This window comes from Chiloscyllium plagiosum, unplaced genomic scaffold, assembly GCF_037043375.1.
Source record: "Chiloscyllium plagiosum isolate Xiang-an unplaced genomic scaffold, Cpla_swu_hap1 HiC_scaffold_14, whole genome shotgun sequence".
NCBI lineage: Eukaryota > Metazoa > Chordata > Chondrichthyes > Orectolobiformes > Hemiscylliidae > Chiloscyllium > Chiloscyllium plagiosum.
Window position 1 is genome coordinate 72478475 of NW_028270152.1, and position 19552 is coordinate 72498026.

Consider the following 19552-nt stretch of genomic DNA (forward strand, 5'->3'; position numbering starts at 1 on the left):
GGTTCTCCGGCAGTCTTCTCCAGTTGAATGAGTAAGTTCCCAATTTCCTGTAATTCGTGATACGGCGGTCCTGGTTTATTAATGAATTTATGAATACCAATGTATGAATGCAATTCTGTACTGGGTGTCATTTCAAAGGTCCAACATACGAATGCTTCCTATACTTAAGAACAGATATTTTATATTGTCCAGCCTTGTGTTCTGACTTGCAAATGGACTCGAGTGGAACCCATTTGCAACCTGGGGACTGCTCAGATAATATCTGAGCAGATTGTTGTAGGAGGAAGTAGGTTGAGTCTGATTTTGTCCATATTCACATAGCATCCAAACACAGGCATTTTTCGATGGTCCTGGTCTTTCAATAATATTGAGGAACAGAAACTTCTGGATGTTTGCTTTAACCCAGAATACCTAGGCCAACTGGTAACCTTCCTGAGATCAGTTGTAAATGCTCAGTATCACACTGGGCAATGCGGTTAGGTGTTGAATTTTGATTAAATTGTAATATTTAAGTAACTGAAAAATGCGCAAGATTTCCTCCCCTTTCAAAATGACATCCAATCCACATAATCTCTCTCACTGCTTCGTACATATGAACCTAGATGGTCACAGTCTACTGTAAGTGGTCAAATTGGCATTGGAACTGAATTAATTTTGCTTACTGTGAAATTACGTATTATCATAAACAGTAATGCGCGAGACTTGGCTGTGGTGTTTGGGATAGTGCTAAGCACAAGTCTGGAGTTTTATGATGAGGAGGTAAAACTGAAGTAATCAGGCATCTTGATGTATTTCTTCAATTATAGATGGCTAGGACCAATCACCCTTTGAGGTGAGGTATTGTCCACTATGTGTGAAAGAGGACAGACTTCTTTTTGTGAAGGACATGTTGTTTAGGTGTGGGGGAAGAGAGGGAAGGAGGGAGGAAGAGAGACATACAGACAGAGAGAGGAAGGGAGGGAGGCAGAGAGAGAGGAGGGCATAGTAGTAATATCACTGGACTAGTAATCCAGAAACCTAGGATAATACTCTGTGGATACGAGCTTGAATCCCCCCCATGGCAAACAGTGAAATCTAAATTCAATAAACAGAAAAATCTAGAATTGACAAGCTAGCCTAATTGTGACCGTATAACCATTGTCAATTGTGGTAAAAACGATCTAGTTCACTAATGTCCTTCAGGGAAAGAGATCTGATGTCCTTAGCAGTCTGGCCTACATATGATTCCAGACCCACATCAACATGGCTGATTCTTAACTGCCCTCTGGGTAATGTGGGATGGACAATAAAATGCTGGCCTAGCCAAAGACACCCACATGAATGAATGAATAAAAATCTAGGATGCAATGGGAAATCAGAAATGAGGATAAATTGAAAAGTTGTAAATCAATTTAAAATACAGGAGACTCGTGTATTTAGAAAGATCAATAAGACAATGGCAAAACCATTATTATGGGAAAACAGGAAAATAAATGAATAATCCTATGTAAGGTAGTAAGTTATAGAAATAACTAGCTAGTTCATACCATGGGCAGCATGGTGGCATAGCAGTTAGCACTGCTGCCTCACAGCGCCAGAGACCCGGGTTCAATTCCCGCCTCAGGCGACTGTGTGGAGTTTGTACATTCTCCCTGTGTCTGCGTGGGTTTCCTCCAGGTGCTCCGGTTTCCTCTCACAGTCCAAAAATGTGCAGGTTAGGTGAATTGGCCATGCTAAATTGCCCGTAGTGTTAGGTGCAGGGGTAAATGTAGGGGAATGGGTCTGGGTGGGTGTGCTTTGGCGGGTTGGTGTGGACTTGTTGGGCCGAAGGGCCTGTTTCCACACTAAGTAAACTAATCTAATCTACTATTCATAACGAATCAAAAAACCTACAATGTGAAAATATCTAGGTTAATGTTAAGTATTTGGTACATATACAGAGGCTACCATAAGGATGACAGGAATTATACGTTGATGAAAAGGCTGTGCAAAAACAGGGAAGTTATTATAATGGCAGATTTCAGTTAACCCAATAAAATTATAAATAGAGTTGGTAAACGTTATGCACCTTTGCATCATGACCAAGAATGTAAATGAAACCAGAGGCAGTGTTCCCTGGTGACTCCTGAATTCATAAATGATTCATAAATTCATTCATAAATGATCCAGCCAATGTACAGGAAATGGAAATCAAAGCATCACTGGGAGATGGTATGAACTGATCAAATTTAATATGACTCTGGACCTAATTATTGCAAAGACCAGGAACTAGATATATAACTTTTAAAGGAGCTAAACTCAAAGAACTTCTATATTCACATTCAAATGATTTATACGAGGTGTGATTAGTAAGTTGCAGGAGACATCAAAATTGGAGATGTAGTGGACAGCAAACAAGGTTACTGGCGAAGAAGAGTACAATGGGATCTTGATCAGATTGGACAATGGGACAAGGAGTGGCAAATGGAATTTAATTTAGATAAATGTATGGTGCTGCAATTTGTAAAGACAAATCAGGGCAGGTCTTACACACTTAATGATTAAGGTCCTGGGTAGTGTTGCTGAACAAAGAGACGTTGGAGTACAGGCTCATAGTTCCTTGAAAGTGGAGTCGCAGATAGATGGGGTAGTAAAGAAGGTTATGCCAAATGCTGGCAAATGGGACTAGATTAAACTAGGATATCTGGTTGGCATGGATGATTTGGACTGAAGGATCCGTTTGTGTTGTCCTACTCTATGACTGTGATTGTAAAAAGATTTAAAACAAATGGTTTGGATGAAAATGTGAATAGAAAAATACAATAAACATGAGCAAAAGACACAATAGACATCTTTAAAAATATAATGTTGAACATGAAAAAGGGGGACATAGAGTAGATTTTATTTGTCATTTTTACCTTATACAACTGATAAAAGTAAAAAAGAGACAGTGTTTGAGCTTGATTATAAAAAATTTAACCAAGCTCAAACTAAGTAGTGTGATAAGTGGATCAAAAAGCAAATTCGAAGTAAAATAAAGAGGAAGAAACCTCTGTGAAACCTACAGGAGAAAAGACAAACAGATCATGTCTATGAATGTAGGATAAAGTCATGAAAAGTAAATGAGCAATCACAAAGTGCAAAGGAGAGAGTATATTCCCATAGTCTTACCAGACCATAATTCTGCTTTCTCAGATAGAGACGGAGCGGTGGTGATTTAACCTGAGGGTCAGCACATCTCGGGTGAGAGGAGAGGTTGAGAAGGAGAATCCTTCATGGTAACCTCAGCCAGTGCAGGAATTGAACCCATACTGTTGGCATCATACTGCTTCACAAAGCAACTGTCCAGCCAACTGAGTTAAACTAACACTGCAAGGAGCGAATAGATAGTCTAACCGCGGTGGTGGGGGAGAGAATAGGTAGTCTAACTGCAATAATGTGGAAATCATTGGAAGCCATTCTGAAGGACAGAATTACTCTGCACTTGGAGAGACGGGAATTAATCATGAACAGTCAGCATGATTTTGTGAAAGGAGGGTCATATCTGACCAATCTGAATTTTTCAAAGAGGTGAGCAGGTATGTAGATGAGGACAATGCTTTTTGTGTAGACTGCTTAGACTTCAGTAAGGCTTTTGTTTAGGTCTCACACAGGAGACCGATAGCAAAAGTAACAGCCAATGGGATCTGGGGAAATTTGGCAAATTGGATCCACAAGTGACTGCATAGCAGGAAGCAAAGTTAAGGGGTGTTTTTTCGACCGGAAGTTTGTGTCCATTGTGGGTTCCACGGGTGTCAGTGTTGAGGTTTGCTGTTCGTGGTTTATATGGATGATTTAAACTTGAATGTAGGAGATTGATCAAACAGGTTTAAAGATGTACAAAAATTGGGGTGATAAATGGTGAGGAGGAGAGCCTAAGTTTACAAGATTGCATGTGCTGATCAGTGGTAAATGGAATTCAATCTGGATTAATGTGAGGTGATGCACTTGGGCAGAATAAACAAGGCAACAGAATACATGATTAACAATAGGACCTTGCGAAGGACCAGGATCAGAGAGACCCCTGTGTGCATGTACATGAGTACTTTATGGTATCAGGGCAGGTGAATAAAGTAGTTAAGACAACACATGGTTTGCTTGTCTTTATTATTGAAGGCATAGAGTTTTAGAGCAGGCAGGTTATATAAATGTATAACCTGCCTGCTCTAAACTGTATAAAATATAGATTATTCGACAAGTAGAGCGTTGTGAGTAGTTATGGGATCTACATTATAGGAGAGATGTAATAGCACTGGAGGGTGCAGAGAAGATTTACCAGGATAATTCTTGGGCTGGAGAGTCATAATGTAAAGCGAGATTAGACAGACTGAGGTTGCTTTCCTGATAGCAGAGGAGATTCGGAAGGGGATGTGTAGATGAGATGTAGAAACTATGATGAACATAGGGTAGACAGAAAGAAACTTTTCCCCTTAATGGGAGGATCAATGACCAGGCGACATAGATTTATGTTAATGGGCAGAGATTTAGAAGAGATATGAGGAAAGGCTTTTTCACATAAGAGAGTGGTGGGAATTTTGAACTCACTGTTTGTAAGGGTGGTAGAGGCAGAAACCTTCATAATATTTTACAATTATTTAAATGTACACTTGTGATGTCCAGGCATCTTACGCTATTGCTGTAAAATGGGATTAGAATAGTTAGATGGTTGTTTTTGACTGGCGCAGATGTGATAAGCCAAAGGGCCTTTTTTTCTTTGCTGTGGACCTCTATGACTCTATAGACCTGCAGATGTAAATGTAACGAGAGGCCATTAGAGAGGAGATTAGAACATTAAAAGCTATAATTGAGCTTGTGACCAAGAATGGGTACAGAACTGCAAATACTTTAAACAGTTACTTGTCTAAGTACTTAGAGAGCTGAACAATTTCCTCAAGAAACATACCAAGACAAAACTCAATGTCAATACAAATGAGATGTAAATCCTAAACCAGCTAAAATACCTTGAAAGAAAGAAATCCCCAGTGTTAGCTGGCATGTTAAAATAGACATGGAAAGGAGACTGATGAGGTAATCATCAGTCTCCTTTGAAGTCGTGGTCCACATTGGCACCAACGACATAGGTAGGAGGAGGGCTGAGGATGTTAGGCAGGCTTTCAGGGTGCTAGGTTGGAAGCTCAGAGTTAGAACAAACAGAGTTGTTGTCTCTGGTTTGTTACCGGTGCCACGTGATAGAGAGTTGAGGAATAGGGAGAGAGAACAATTAAATGCGTGGCTATAGGGATGGTGCAGGAGGGAGGGATTCCGGTATCTGGATAACTGGGGTTCTTTCTGGGGAAGGTGGGACCTCTATAAACAGGATGGTCTACACCTGAACCTGAGGGGCACCAGTATCCTTGGGGGGAGGTTTGCTAGTGCTCTTGGGTGGGGGGGTTTAAACTAACTCTGCAGGGGCATGGGAACCTAGACTGTAGCTTTAGGGTGCAGGACCTGGAGTGTAGGGAGGTTAGGAACATGGCATCAATCTCAAAGGAGGGTGCCTGTAAACAGGAAAGTGGCTTGAAGTGTGTATACTTCAATGCAAGAAGTATACGAAATAAGGTAGGTGAACTTGCAGCGTGGGTTGGTACCTGGGATTTCGATGTTGTGGCTATTACGGAGGCATGGGTAGAACAGGGACAGGATTGGCTGTTGCAGGTTCAGGGTTTAAATGTTTTAGTAGGGTCAGAGGTGGGGGTAAAAGAGGGGGAGGTGTGGCATTGCTTGTCAAAGATAGTATTACAGCGGTGGAAAGGACGATGGATGAAGACTCGCCAGCTGAGGTAGTTTGGGCTGAGGTTAGGAATAGGAAAGGTGAGATCACCCTGTTAGGAGTTTTCTACAGGCCTCCTAATAGTCCTAGAGATGTAGAAGAAAGGATTGCGAGGATGATTCAGGAGAAGAGTGAAAGTAATAGGGTGGTTGTTATGGGGCATTTTAACTTTCCAGATATTGACTGGGAAAGATATAGCTCGAGTTCGTCAGATGGGTCGGTGTTTGTCCACTGTGTGCAGGAGGGTTTCCTGACACAATATGTAGACAGGCCAACAAGAGGTGAGGCCATACTGGATTTGGTTCTGGGTAACGAACCAGGCCAGGTGTTAGAATTGGAGGTAGGTGAGCACTTTGGGGACAGTGACCACAATTCGGTGACTTTTACTCTAGTGATGGAGAGGGATAAGTGTGCACTGCAGGGCAAGAGTTATAGCTGGGGGCAGGGAAATTATGATGTGGTGAGGCACGACCTAGGATGCGTGGCTTGGAAAAGTAGGCTTCAAGGCATGGGCACAATTGATATGTGGAGCTTGTTCAAGGAGCAACTATTGAGTGTCCTTGATAAGTCTGTACCTGTCAGGCAGGGAGGAAAGGGTCGTATGAGGGAGCCGTGGTTTAATAAGGAATTGGAATCCCTTGTTAAATGGAAGAAGGCGGCCTATGTAAAGATGAGGCGTGAAGGTTCAATTGGGGCGATTGAGAGTTATAAGGTAGCCAGGAAGGATCTGAAGGGAGAGCTAAGAGCAGCAAGGAGGGGACATGAAAAGTCCTTAGTTGGTAGGATTAGGGAAAACCCTAAGGCTTTCTATAGGTATGTCAGGAATAAAAGAATGACTAGGGTAGGAATAGGTCCAGTCAAGGATAGTAGTGGGAAGTTGCATGTGGAGGCTGAAGAGATTGGGGAGACACTGAATGAATACTTTTCGTCAGTATTCACTCAGGAACAGGACATTGTTGCCGATGTGAATATTGAGTCACAATTAATTAGAATGGACGGCTTTGAGGTATGTAGGGAAGAGATGTTGGAAATTCTGGAAAGGGCGAAAATAGATAAGTCCCCTGGGCCTGATGGCATTTATCCTAGGATTCTCTGGGAAGCAAGGGAGGAGATTGCAGAGCCATTGGCCTTGATTTTTATGTCCTCGTTGTCTACAGGAATAGTGCCAGTAGACTGGAGGATAGCAAATGTGGTTCCCTTGTTCAAGAAGGGGAGCAGGGATAACCCTAGTAACTATAGGCTGGTGAGTCTCACTTCTGTTGTGGGCAAAGTCTTAGAGAGAATTGTAAGGGATAGGATTTATGAACATCCGGATAGGAATAATGTGATCAAGGATAGTCAGCATGGTTTTGTGAAGGGCAGGTCGTGCCTCACAAACCTTACTGAATTCTTTGAGAAGGTGACTAAGGACGTAGACGAGGGTAAAGCGGTAGATGTGGTGTATATGGATTTTAGTAAGGCGTTTGATAAGGTTCCCCATGGTAGGCTACTGCAAAAAGTACGGAGGTATGGCATTGAGGGTGAGTTGGAGGTTTGGATTAGGAATTGGCTGGCTGGAAGAAGACAGAGGGTAGTAGTTGATGGTAAAGGTTCATCTTGGAGTGCAGTTACTAGCGGTGTTCCACAAGGATCTGTTTTGGGATCAATGCTGTTTGTCATTTTTATAAATGACCTGGAGGAGGGGCTAGAAGGTTGGGTGAGCAAGTTTGCGGATGATATGAAAGTCGGTGGAGTTGTTGACAGTGAGGAAGGATGTGTCAGGTTACAGCGGGATATAGATAAGTTGCAGAGCTGGGCAGAAAGGTGGCAAATGGAGTTCAATGTAGGTAAGTGTGAGGTGATTCACTTTGGTAAGAGTACTGGGCTAATAGTCGGATACTTGGTAGTGTGGATGAGCAGAGAGATCTTGGTGTCCATGTACACAGATCTCTGAAAGTTGCCACCCATGTAAATAGTGCGGTGAAGAAGGCATATGGCGTACTGGCTTTTATTGGTAGAGGAATTGAGTTCTGGAGCCCTGAGGTATGTTGCAGTTGTATAAGACTCTGGTGCGGCCGCATCTGGAGTATTGTGTGCAGTTTTGGTCGCCATACTATAGGAAGGATGTGGAGGCACTGGAACGGGTGCAGAGGAGGTTTACCAGGATGTTGCCTGGTATGGTAGGAAGATCGTATGAGGAAAGGCTGAGGCACTTGGGGCTGTTTTCATTGGAGAAAAGAAGGTTTAGGGGTGACTTGATAGAGGTGTACAAGATGATTAGGGGTTTAGATAGAGTTGATCATGAGAACCTTTTTCCACGCATGGAGTCAGCTATTACGAGGGGGCATAGCTTTAAATTAAGGGGTGGTAGGTATAGGACAGATGTTAGGGGTAAATTCTTTACTCAGCGAGTCGTGAGTTCATGGAATGCCCTGCCAGTAGCAGTGGTGGACTCTCCCTCTTTATGGGCATTTAAACAGGCATTGGATAGGCATATGGAGGACAGTGGGCTAGTGTAGGTTAGGTGGGCCTGGATCGGCGCAACATCGAGGGCCAAAGGGCCTGTACTGCGCTGTATTTTTCTATGTTCTATGTGGGAGTTAATGTACAATGGGGAGATATCAGTAGATAATGCATATGTTTTAGAATGGTAACAGCCTGTAACCTGTTCCTCAGTTGCATATAAAAATAATGGAATTATTATCTGGAGTAAACATTTATTATTTCTAAAAAACATTAATCAAGTAAACAATATTCAACACAGAGAAGATCCAAGACATGGATAAATGAAAAGAACCCAGGAAAAGAGAAAACAAATGGAGAGGTCAAATGTGCATGCGATAAACTAGGATAGGTGGTGGAATCAGAAAGAAACAGTTGGAACCAGAATGAACTTAAAATACAAGAGGCTAGATAATGGTAGGTGAAGGGTATGTGAGCAGCAAATATAATTCACGAGCAGCAATAATACATGACTAAACTTCCCACAGTACACATGGAATGTAACATGATTTCCAAAAGAATTTTCAAGTTCCATATGAAAGGTTTTTAGTTAAACTCAAAACTGTAGAGTATGCAGAAAAAAACAATGGCAATGACAAGAAACTGGAAGTAGGGTGGAAATGGGCACTCCCTGGAAGTTAGGTCAGAGTGGTGATGGTTCCTTTTTTTTGGTGGTGTGGGGGAATGGAAGAGGTTAAATGCTGACACGAAGAAATTGGTTCAAACTAATAAATGAGAACTTTTAGGATCGTTTTCAGGATATTCTTTTGTATACAGAATGATTAACATTTGGATTGGCTTCCAGGGAGAATGTTAGAAACACACACATGTAATTTAAGAAATGATAAGGTACAGAATTATGATAATTGTTGGCTTGTTTCAACAGAAGCAGCATGTTGAACTGAATGGCTTTTAAAGTATTTTGTAATTTTGAATCTCAGAAGAACTGAGATTCAAAAAGCATGACCGTGTTGCTGTTGTAAGATTTGTTGAATAACAATGTCTGAACACATTGTGCAGGGCTGTGAAACAGATACATTGATAAATGAGTAATTTTACACTACATCAGCTATAACCAACATGTTTTGATCACTTGCAGGCATCTGTTGGTTTATCAGACCCATATTGCACACACGTTCAATTCAGTCCAATATCAAACCAGCGCAGGCATTACATTTTCCATTTATAGAGTCATAGAGATGTACAGCATGGAAACAGACACTTCGGTCAAACCCGTCCATGCTGACCTGATATCCCAACCCAATCTAGTCCCACCTGCCAGCACCTGGCCCATATCCCTCCAAACCCTTCCTATTCATATACCCATCCAAATGCCTCTTAAATGTTGCAATTGTACCAGCCTCCACCACATCCTCTGGCAGCTCATTCCATACAGGTACCACCCTCTGCATGAAAAAGTTGCCCTTAAGGTCTCTTTTATATCTTTCCCCTCTCACCCTAAACCCTCTAGTTCTGGACTCCCTGACCCCAGGGAAAAGACTTTGCCTATTTATCTTATCCATGCCCCTCATAATTTTGTAAACCTCTCTAAGGTCACCCCTCAGCCTCCGATGCTCCAGGGAAAACAGCCCCAGCCTGTTCAGCCTCTCCCTGTGGCTCAAATCCTCCAACCTTGGCAACATCTTTGTAAATCTTTTCTGAACCCTTTCAAGTTTCACAACATCTTTCCGATATTCTTTCCCACAGAAGGATTTTGATCCTGATTTTCTCCTATATCAGGTTTGTCTTCTATATAGGTTTTACTATTAATTCAAGTAACCCAACTGTTTACTTTTTCAGTGATTAGAAATTGGTAAACAGATAAAGTTGGAATGACATTAATATAAAAAAGGATATAGAATATAAAACAGAGTGAGAATATGAAACTAAGATATTACTCTAATTATACAGTGTGCTGGTCAATCTGGTGTTGAGTTTTGAGTACTGTGCCTTAAAAAGGATATTCTGACCTCAGGAGCAGAACTCATTGTGATGATACCTGGCTTGGATGGACTGAGCTACAATGAAAAACAGAGAAGCTTGAGGGTGGCATGGTGGCTCAGCGGTTAGCATTGATGTCTCACAGTGCCAGGGACCGGGTTTGATTCCTACCTCGGGCCACACTCTGTGTGGAACTTGCACATTCTCCCCATATCTGCATGGGTCCCCTCTGGGTGCTCTGGTTTCCTCCAACAGTCACAAAAATGTGCAGGTCAGGTGAATTGGCCATGCTAAATTGCCCATAGTGTTACCTGCATTAGTCAGGGATAAATGTAGGGGAGTGGGTCTGGGTGGGTTACTCTTCGGTCATTAAGATGTACAGCACGGAAACAGACCCTTCTGTCCAACCCATCCATGCCAACCAGATATCCCAACCCAATCTAGTCCCACCTGCCAGCACCCAGCCCTTATCCCTTCAAACCCTTCCTATTCATATACCCATCCAGATGCTATTTAAATGTTGCAATCTTACTAGCTTCCACCACTTCGTCTGGCAGCTCATTCCATACACGTACCACCCTCAGTATGAAAATGTTGCCCCTCAGATCTCTTTTATATCTTTCCCCTCTTACCCTAATCTATGCCCTCTAGTTCTGAACTCCCTCACGCCGGGGAAGAGCCTTTGTCTATTTATCCTGTCCATGCTCCTCATAATTTTATAAACCACTATAAAGTCACCCCTCAGCTCCAGGGAAAACAGCCTCAGCCTATGCAGCCTCTCCCTAAAACTCAAATCCTCCAACTCTGGCAACATTCTTGTAAATCTTTTCTGAACCCTTTCAGGTTTCACAACATCCTTCCGATAGGAATATTCCAACAGTGGCCTAATCAACTGTCTTGTATAGCAGCAACATGACCTCCCAACTGCTGTACTCAATACTCTGACCAATAAAGGAAAGCATACCAAATGCCTCCTTCACTATCCTATTTACCTGCGACTCCACTTTCAAGGAACTATGAATCTGTACTCCAAGGTCTCTTTGTTTAGCAACACTCCCTGGACGTTACCATTAAGTGTATAAGTCCTGCTAAGATTTGCTTTCCCAAAATGCAGCACCTCGCATTTTTTTAAATTAAACTCCATCTGCCACGTCTCAGTCCATTGGTCCATCTGATCAAGATTCCATTGTAATCTGAGGTAACCTTCTTCGCTGTCCACTACACCTCCAATTTAGGTGTCATCTGCAAACTTACTAACTATACCTCTTATGCTCATATCCAAATCATTTATATAAATGACTGATTGTGATCCTGAAGTGGCAAGACATCAGAGCATGTTAAATTTTAATTCAGATGCTGCCATAATGGGTGTTCAAGAGCATGTAAAGAATTGTGTTACGTTTATAGACTCTGGAATCTTATCTTCATGTGCTTCTTTCTGTTTTCCTTTACAGGTTTCTGCAAACCACAAATAAGATGTCAGGCACTTAAGGAGACTTCTGGGGATGACGACACCAATGTCCTAGAGGATGCATTGTCAGCTGCCTTGCCAGCACCCCTGAAGAGTCTGTTCACTGGCATTGCACTTACAAAGAAATTTGTTCACATGCCTTAAACTGTAAGGGATTGTATTTATAATCAGAGCCACATTCTTGTGAGCACAGTGTAGATATGCTAAGGGAGTCTGTAACAGTCAAGTCTTGGCTATTAAGGAGACTATTGGAGAACTGCCTCTTACTGAGCACCATGCTGATGTCATGGCCATAAAATGTCTGTAGAAAATGAAGCAGAGCTTAGGGGAACATATGGCAGAGATGCCAGTGGGAGTGCATTGATTTGTGTCTTCTGTAAAGGAGTCTATTTATCCACAAGTTCTTCTTTCACAGTTGCTGTATCAAAATCCTTGATTTCCCTCCCTAAGAGCATAGTGGGTCTACCTATAGTATGATTACAGTGGCTCAAGAAAGCAGGTCACCACCACCACCCATATCTCTCAAGCGAATAATCAAGGTTTGGCAGATTAGTGCACGGCTTCCTGCATCGAGAGATTGATGACCATGATGAAGAGCAAGTCAAGCAATTGATCCTTATGTGTACTAACCTACATTCCATCACTCCAGCCATTGGGTCCATATGGCATTGAGGCACCTGGATCTCTCTCTCCAGGTAGTCCTTCTCTTAAGGGAAATAATATTGCTTAACCAGATGGAGGAGAAATACATGTTAACAGCCCAAGAGGCGGCTTATGGTAGTCCCAGGGTGAGTGGAGTCTTTTCATCCCCATCTGGCATCAACCCTACTACCTCTGGTAGGCATGGCTGAGGAGGTTGCCTCTGCATTTGTGCAGGACACCCTCAGGCAGCCAGAAACCTCAAGGCTCCAGACCTCAGAGGACACCTGCCAATGGTGCATCACACACAACATCCTGCCTTCACCTTAGCTGCTGATGTTGGGGTTACACCAAGATGTAGAGCTAGGAAAAGAAAACTTAAACAGTTACGAGAGCACATGGTAGCATGGCGTGCTTTTAAGAATATCACTTTGTCACATGTAAATATTGCACAATATACTATTTTCACTTTATTCACACGTGCATCCTTTTTTAAAATTGGGACCTGCTTGGTCACAGACCAAACAGTACTATGCTTAGGACATTACATAATTACATTACTTTAAAAACTGATTAACTGAGAGAAAATCTATCTGCTTTGGTTGGAAAAACAATAGCTGAGCAATGAGTTACCTTCAAAAAAAATTATTTCAAGCATATTTTCTCAAAAAGGAAAGGCAATATGAAAAAAAAAACAGGACCCCAAGGATGACAAAGAGATTGAAATTAAGGAAAAGAAGAAAAAGTGTTCTTATGACTGATATTAGGTAGAAAATATACTTGAAAATCAGGCAGAATATAGAAAGTTCAGAGGAGAGGTGAAAATGCAAATAAGAGCTGCAAAGAGGAAATTTGAAAAGAGGTTGGCAGCCAATTTAAAATGGAATAACAATGTCTTCTATAGGCTTAGAAATAGTAAAACTGTGGTATAAGGAGAAATAGGGCCAATTAGGGATCAGTAAGAGGATTAAGGAGGTAGAGGGCATAGCTGAGATATTAACTGAATATTTTGTACCTGTCTTTACCAAGGAAGGAAATGCTACCCTGGCCATTGAGAAAGAGGAGGTAATTCAGACATAGAAGATGGAGAAAAGTCATATCGGACTCAAAATGCTGTTATTTTCTCCACAGATGCTGCCAGACCTGCTGCGTTTCTCCAACATTTTCTATGTTTCAGATTTCCAGCATCCATTGTATTTTCCTTTTACTAGAATGGCTTAAAATTGATAAGGAAGAGGTACTTTAATCTGATCAGGACCAGATGAGATGCATCTGATGGTAGTATGGAAAGTGAGAGTCAAAATTACCAAGTCAGTGGACATAATTTTTAAACTTTTTTTAGACTTGGTGGTGATGAAGAGGGCTGGAGAATTGTAAATGTTTTGCCCATGTTCAAAAAAAGGCTGTAAAAATAAACCAAGCAACAACAGGACAGTTGGTTTAAACACTCACTTAAGATAAAATTAATAGTCTTATAGATTAACTAAAGTAAGCCAACACAGATTTCTTAAGGGAAATCCATGTTTGATTAACTTGCTGAAGTTAAATCGAAGCATTCAAATGGAATTAGACTGTTATTTGAAAATGAAGAATATGCAGGGTTGCAGGAAAATGAAGCTAAATGAATTGCTCATTTGGAGCAGTTATACAAACATGACTGGCAAAATGGCCTCCTTTGATGTTGTGATATCTTTTCCTGTAAAGAGAACAGCCTCTCTAACCCATCTCTCTAAACTGGTCAAATCTGCTAGTATAGGCAAATTGAATCAAAATTCACCTATTAGTAATTCAGCATACATCCTCCTCACACCCACGAATGTGTCCGTTCATGCTGCCGACTCATATGGTCTCACCTTTGGTTTCCAGCACTGAGGAAGGGTAACCAGACCCGAAGCATTAACTTTGATTTCTCTTCACAGATGCTGCCAGATCTGCTAAGCTTTTCTAGCAACCTCTGTTTTTGTTTCTGATTCACAGCTTCAGCAGTCTTTCAGTTTTTATTTGATACCTTGTAGGTTTAGTATGTGTTTCTTTCCAGCTTCCTTTAAATCTTTCAGAAAGTGTTTTCTATTGCACTTGACATATTTGTTTCCTAATCCAGCCATCTTGTGGCCCAGAAGAGAGAGATTGTCTATTTAGTGCCAAATCAGGGCTGGGTTTTCCAACTTGGAACTGAGTTAGATTGCCAAAGACATTTCAGGTAGGAGCATTCTACTTGAAAGTGCATGAAATGCTGAGAGTTTAGTGTATTGTGTTAATCAGTTGCACAGCCCATTCGCATATTTTAAAAAATACTGAACTTGTCATTGTTAATTTATAGGACATGGACCTTTATGGTCCAACAGGAAAAATGAATAATCCTTTGCTCCACTGATCATTAATGATTAAATTGATCCTTACCCTTTTCAGCGACAGAGAGATTAGGGTCACTGCATGGTTTGCAAGGTCCAACCACCTGTTGAATTAGGGCCCGCTGGAAACTAGAAGGCTGTAATGAGAATGTAACATCATGAGCACAAGTCAGCATATTATGGAGTTTATAACAACACTCAGAATACTGTATACCTCAGTGACTGTTTAGCAAATGGAATTTCAAATGTCCAGCCCAGTTCACATCCATTATGTGAGCTCTCTTTTAGTAATTTGACCTGATGGTGCTGTCATTAAACATTTCAGCGACACTGTTTCATACTAAGTGTAGCTGAGGAGCATTCTGTACATCTATACAGCTAGAACCCCCCTAAGGACACTGTGGGTCAACCTACAGCACATGGACTGCAGCAGTTCAAAAAAAGCAGCTCATCACCACCTTCTCAAGGACAACTATGTACAGGCAATAAATGCTGGACATTCACGAGTGAATGAAAAAAAGACCACCAGTGTGAATAATGATTTGTTGACTGAACATTGAGCCTGCCCCACGTGCAGTGAGTAATGTAACTTCCTGATCTTGTGGTATTGGGTGTGTTGAATATAGAGCATCCTGAAGGGATGCTCTTTTGCTAAACACAGGCACAAATGAATGATTTTCATGCCAAGTGGTCAGGTAACAGTATATTAATACTAATGGAATGTAATGGTGTACTGGTACTTAAACTGCATCAGGACAAAGGTTATCTCGAAGCATGGTGTGAAGACATGTATGTTTTATTACACTCTTTATTATTGGGTTACTTCAGCCTACATTTAAAAGTCCTAAAATCCCTTCATCTTCGCTCAATCACTTTAGATAACCACCCTTCCCATATCCATGGGCAAAATAAAAGCAAAGTACTGCAGATAATGGAAATCCAAAGTAAAATTGGAAGACTCAGAAGGTTTGGGAGCATTGATGAAAAGAAAAACACAATTAACATTGAGTCCAATGTGCCTTTATTCAGAACAAATCACATTGAACTCAAAACATTAACCCTGTTTTTCTCTCTCCACAGATGCTGCCAAACCTGCTGAGTTCTTCCAGGATTTTCCATTTTTTTCCATATTTATGCCTGTTGTCTGGTCATTTTGGTGGTCTCCCCACTTTTGAGATTTATGTTATTTATAAGGCCTTCTCTAATCACTTCATTAATCTACCTACCTATACTCTCATTATTCCCTATGACAAGTGGAGGTAGCGATGTCATGGTAACATCACTGGACTAGTAATCCAGAACCTGAGGCTAATGTTCTCAGGACAGGGGATCAAATTCCACCATGGTATGAAATGTGAATTGAATAAAAATACTGAAATAAAATGCTAGCCAATTGGTGACCATATTACCATTGTTGATTGTCATTAAAAAAAAACATTTGATTGATTAATATCTTTTTAGGGAAGGAAATCTGCCGAACTTATCTAACCTGCCTATTGATTCCAGACCCACAGTAATGTGGTTGATTCTTACTGTCTTCTGAGCAATAAATACTGATTAGTCAGCAATGTCCACATCCCATGAACAAATAACATTTTAACAAAACCCTTTATGCATCAACAAGATTCTCCTTAAAGACTTCCATTAATTCACTAACAATCTCCTAACTGCCTGTATTTGGCCCCTAAGATAGCTCTTTCATCAGGGACCTGTCAAATTCCTCTAACTCCTTCACTTTTGACAGTCCCATTTTCACTAAATTTTGGCTGTTTTGAACCTCTGCTAGTTCCCTTGGACAGTTGCACCATTGTACCATCAAATGCAATGGTTGCAACTATTGAGCTCAGTAGATCTAATTCAACCATGATTGCATACCTCATTTTGTAACTAAAGACTTCTACTATCAAAGGCAAAGACAACCTTTGCCCCTACAATTACTTGCCCATTCAAACCTATTTCCTTCGCACAATTGTCCTTCACCTGTAATGTTAAGTGAGGAGGGTTCATGGATTTCTTTATTTCTAGTATTGAGAATTATTACTGTATAACTAGGAGATATTTTCTCCTTTTCCTGACCTTGTGCTAGTTTGCTGTCCACTGACTCCTATCAATCAACTTACACCAATCTGCTCCTTGCTTTCATCTGTAGGACCCATTCCTGTTCTTCCAAGATAGTACACACTCAGAAAATATTCATAGCTTTGGAAGGTCAGGGACCAATCATATCTATTTTAAAGGTACCACATAAACCCTTCCACTTCTGAAAATCTATACAACCTATCCATGCTTTTCCTTTCCTTTCAAGGTCACTCAAATGTGTTGCCTACTTCAATACTTTCTGCTCAGATCCCTTCAATCCAAATCCTCTGATTCAGTAATTGTTCTGTATTTTCCCACCTTGTCTTCCTCTCAAAATTATATTGCATGGTTCACCACACCCATCTATTTTCTTGATTTTCCTCTACCGGTAATCCCTGTGAGCTACCCTCAGATGGCTGCATCGTAAACTACCTCTACTCACCCTCCATTATCGCATCCATAGTCTCTCCGGTATCTATTCTTGATCCTTTTGTAATATCCCCTACAAGCACAGGGCTCAGCTTCCATACGAATCCCAATTGGATCTCTCCATTACCTCCTTTGACTTCAATGAACACCAGGGATCTATCTGGTACAATGTTTTCAATTGAACATTGGGAAGACCAGAGCCATAAATTCTAATCTTTTGTCACTTCCTCCATTTCTGTGTAAACTATTTTAAAAAGTGGCTGCCTTGAACATGTTTTTAGCCAATCCTCTTCAATTCTCAGCACTTGTTCCTATTGTTATTTTCACTGTGATGGTCTTTTTTGTATATGAAAATTTGAAAGTTGTTTTGGAATGAGGTGAAGCCTTACTTTATAATACTAGATAAGATTTCAACTCAGTGTTCCTGTGCTCATCTGGATTTTGCTAATACAATATTATTAATCTTGTGATAAATGACAGGTGTAAGCTCCGCCTACACTTTATCTCAATCAACATGATGTCAGATAGCTAGCAACTTTGAAGCTTAATTGTCATACATGCCAATTGAGGGAATCCTCCAGTAACTTACCGGTCCATTTTCCATCATATTAGGATACAGAGCACTACTCGGCCTGTCCCTGTGAGGAGGCAGCAACATCATAATCTCCCGTGAATGACGGTACTTATCGGATAATGATGGGGAACCTGAGGATAGGCAGAAAGAGGAACAGTAGATGAGGGACCAGTGGAAAAAGACAAAATAGAAAAAGAAAATCGATGAAGAGAGAATATTGAATGAAGAATATGGAATCAGGGGAAGAAAAGGAGAAAGGGCAAAAGGAATTACATGAATTATATTTGGAATATTGCGTACAGTTCTGGTCACCACATTAAGGAGGTGGAAGCTTTGGAGAAGGTGCAGAGGACGTTAACCAGGATGTTGCCTGGTATGGAGGGTGCTAGATATGAGGAGATTAAGATTATTTTCATTGGAAAGAAGGCAGTTGAGGAGGGACCTGATTGAGGTCTACAAAATCATGAGAGGTATAGACAGGGTGGATTGCAAGAAATGTTTTCCCAGAATGGAGGACTCAATTACTAGGGGTCACAAGTTCAAAGTGAGAAGGGAAAATTTAGGGGAAATATACGTGGAAAGTTCTTTACACAGAGGGCAGTGGAATGTGTTGCCAGCGGAGGTGATAAGGCAGGAACGATAGCGTCATTTAGGATGTATCTAGACAGACACGTGAATGGCAGGGAGCAAAGGCATACAGACCCTTAGAAAATAGATGGCAGATAGAGGATATGGATCAGCACAGGCTTGGAGGGCCAAAAGGCCTGTTCCTGCACTGTAATGTTCTTTGTTAAGACAGGTAAAAGTGAAGATAAAAAGAGAAAGGAAGCAAATGTACAAAATTGATAGAAAAATGGAGAGAGGTAAGGTAGAGTGTTAACAAAAAGTAGTACAAAAGGACAGCATGAAATAGTTTAAAAAAAGTGTAGACAGAGAAAAAGAAACTAAAGTAGGGAAGATGGACACAAAAAGATCAAAATAAATATGAGTGTGCATTCATTCAGAGTCCCGGGGAAATGTGAACATCTCAATTTCATAAAAGTGGCAATAGGAAGTTACACATATGTATTAGGGTCACGGTGACCTCACTGTGTATCGTTTTGTATGTGTTTAAAAGCAAAGCTGCGATGTGCAGCTCAGCTGCAAGTTGACCCTGAAAATTAATTCCAACTAAAAGAGGTTCTTACCTCGTGCACTAGACGGGGCTGAATTGATCATCTGTGAGGGTGCAGAATGTGTGGAACTCAGGCTGGAGGTGGATGGACTGGCCTGGTATGATGACAAAACAGAGACATTGATCATGGAGTTCTGGAACTTGGCTTTAGCATAAGCAAGCTGCAGAAAGCAGTTAAAGTAGCAGAAAAAAAAGAGCATGTGCAGAGAACCCTGACAGGATAAAAACAACAGCAGGTTAACAGATGGACTTGCAGAGGTTACAGATCACTGACTCATCTTGAGTATTTGATTTGTCTCTTAAAATCAGAGAATTCATATCAATTATCAAACACTATCTCCAAAATGAAGAAGAATATTAATTTCATCCCATCCCCAATTTTGTCCCCATCACTTCTGAAGATCCTGACCTTTTATGGGGTAGAGGTTTTGTAACATGTGAGTCATTCCTTGTACATCACCTAAGTGGCCGTGCATGACTTTAGATGGTGAGGGCTGACAGCTATTCTACGACAGAAGACACCACAATTCCTCATCAATATTACTATCCATGTGCTTCCCAGCAGGTGCCACTGAATAGAGATTAGAATTGTGAATCTTGGTTGACTTTTTCCATCCCTAACCTAGGAACACTGAGGTTAACTGCA

At 41.1% G+C, this 19552-nt stretch overlaps 2 protein-coding genes across 5 annotated transcripts in view; one reads left to right on the plus strand and one right to left on the minus strand.

Moving 5' to 3' along the window:
* Nucleotides 1-18858, plus strand: part of LOC148147991 (uncharacterized) — a 96329-nt gene extending 77471 nt beyond the window's left edge. Inside the window, exon 4 of the mRNA XM_087994528.1 lies at nucleotides 11644-18858. Coding sequence (XP_087850654.1) covers nucleotides 11644-11664 — 21 coding nt within the window. The 3' untranslated portion in view covers nucleotides 11665-18858. The remainder of the gene's footprint in view (nucleotides 1-11643) is intronic.
* Nucleotides 1-19552, minus strand: part of dock3 (dedicator of cytokinesis 3) — a 980202-nt gene that overhangs the window by 19759 nt on the left and 940891 nt on the right. For all 4 annotated transcript variants that reach the window (XM_043708482.2, XM_043708483.2, XM_043708484.2 and 1 more), the window contains 3 exons: nucleotides 18920-19001; nucleotides 17748-17863; nucleotides 14700-14787 (listed from right to left, as the gene is read on the minus strand). In XM_043708482.2, the coding sequence (XP_043564417.1) occupies nucleotides 14700-14787; nucleotides 17748-17863; nucleotides 18920-19001 (286 nt within the window). The remainder of the gene's footprint in view (nucleotides 1-14699; nucleotides 14788-17747; nucleotides 17864-18919; nucleotides 19002-19552) is intronic.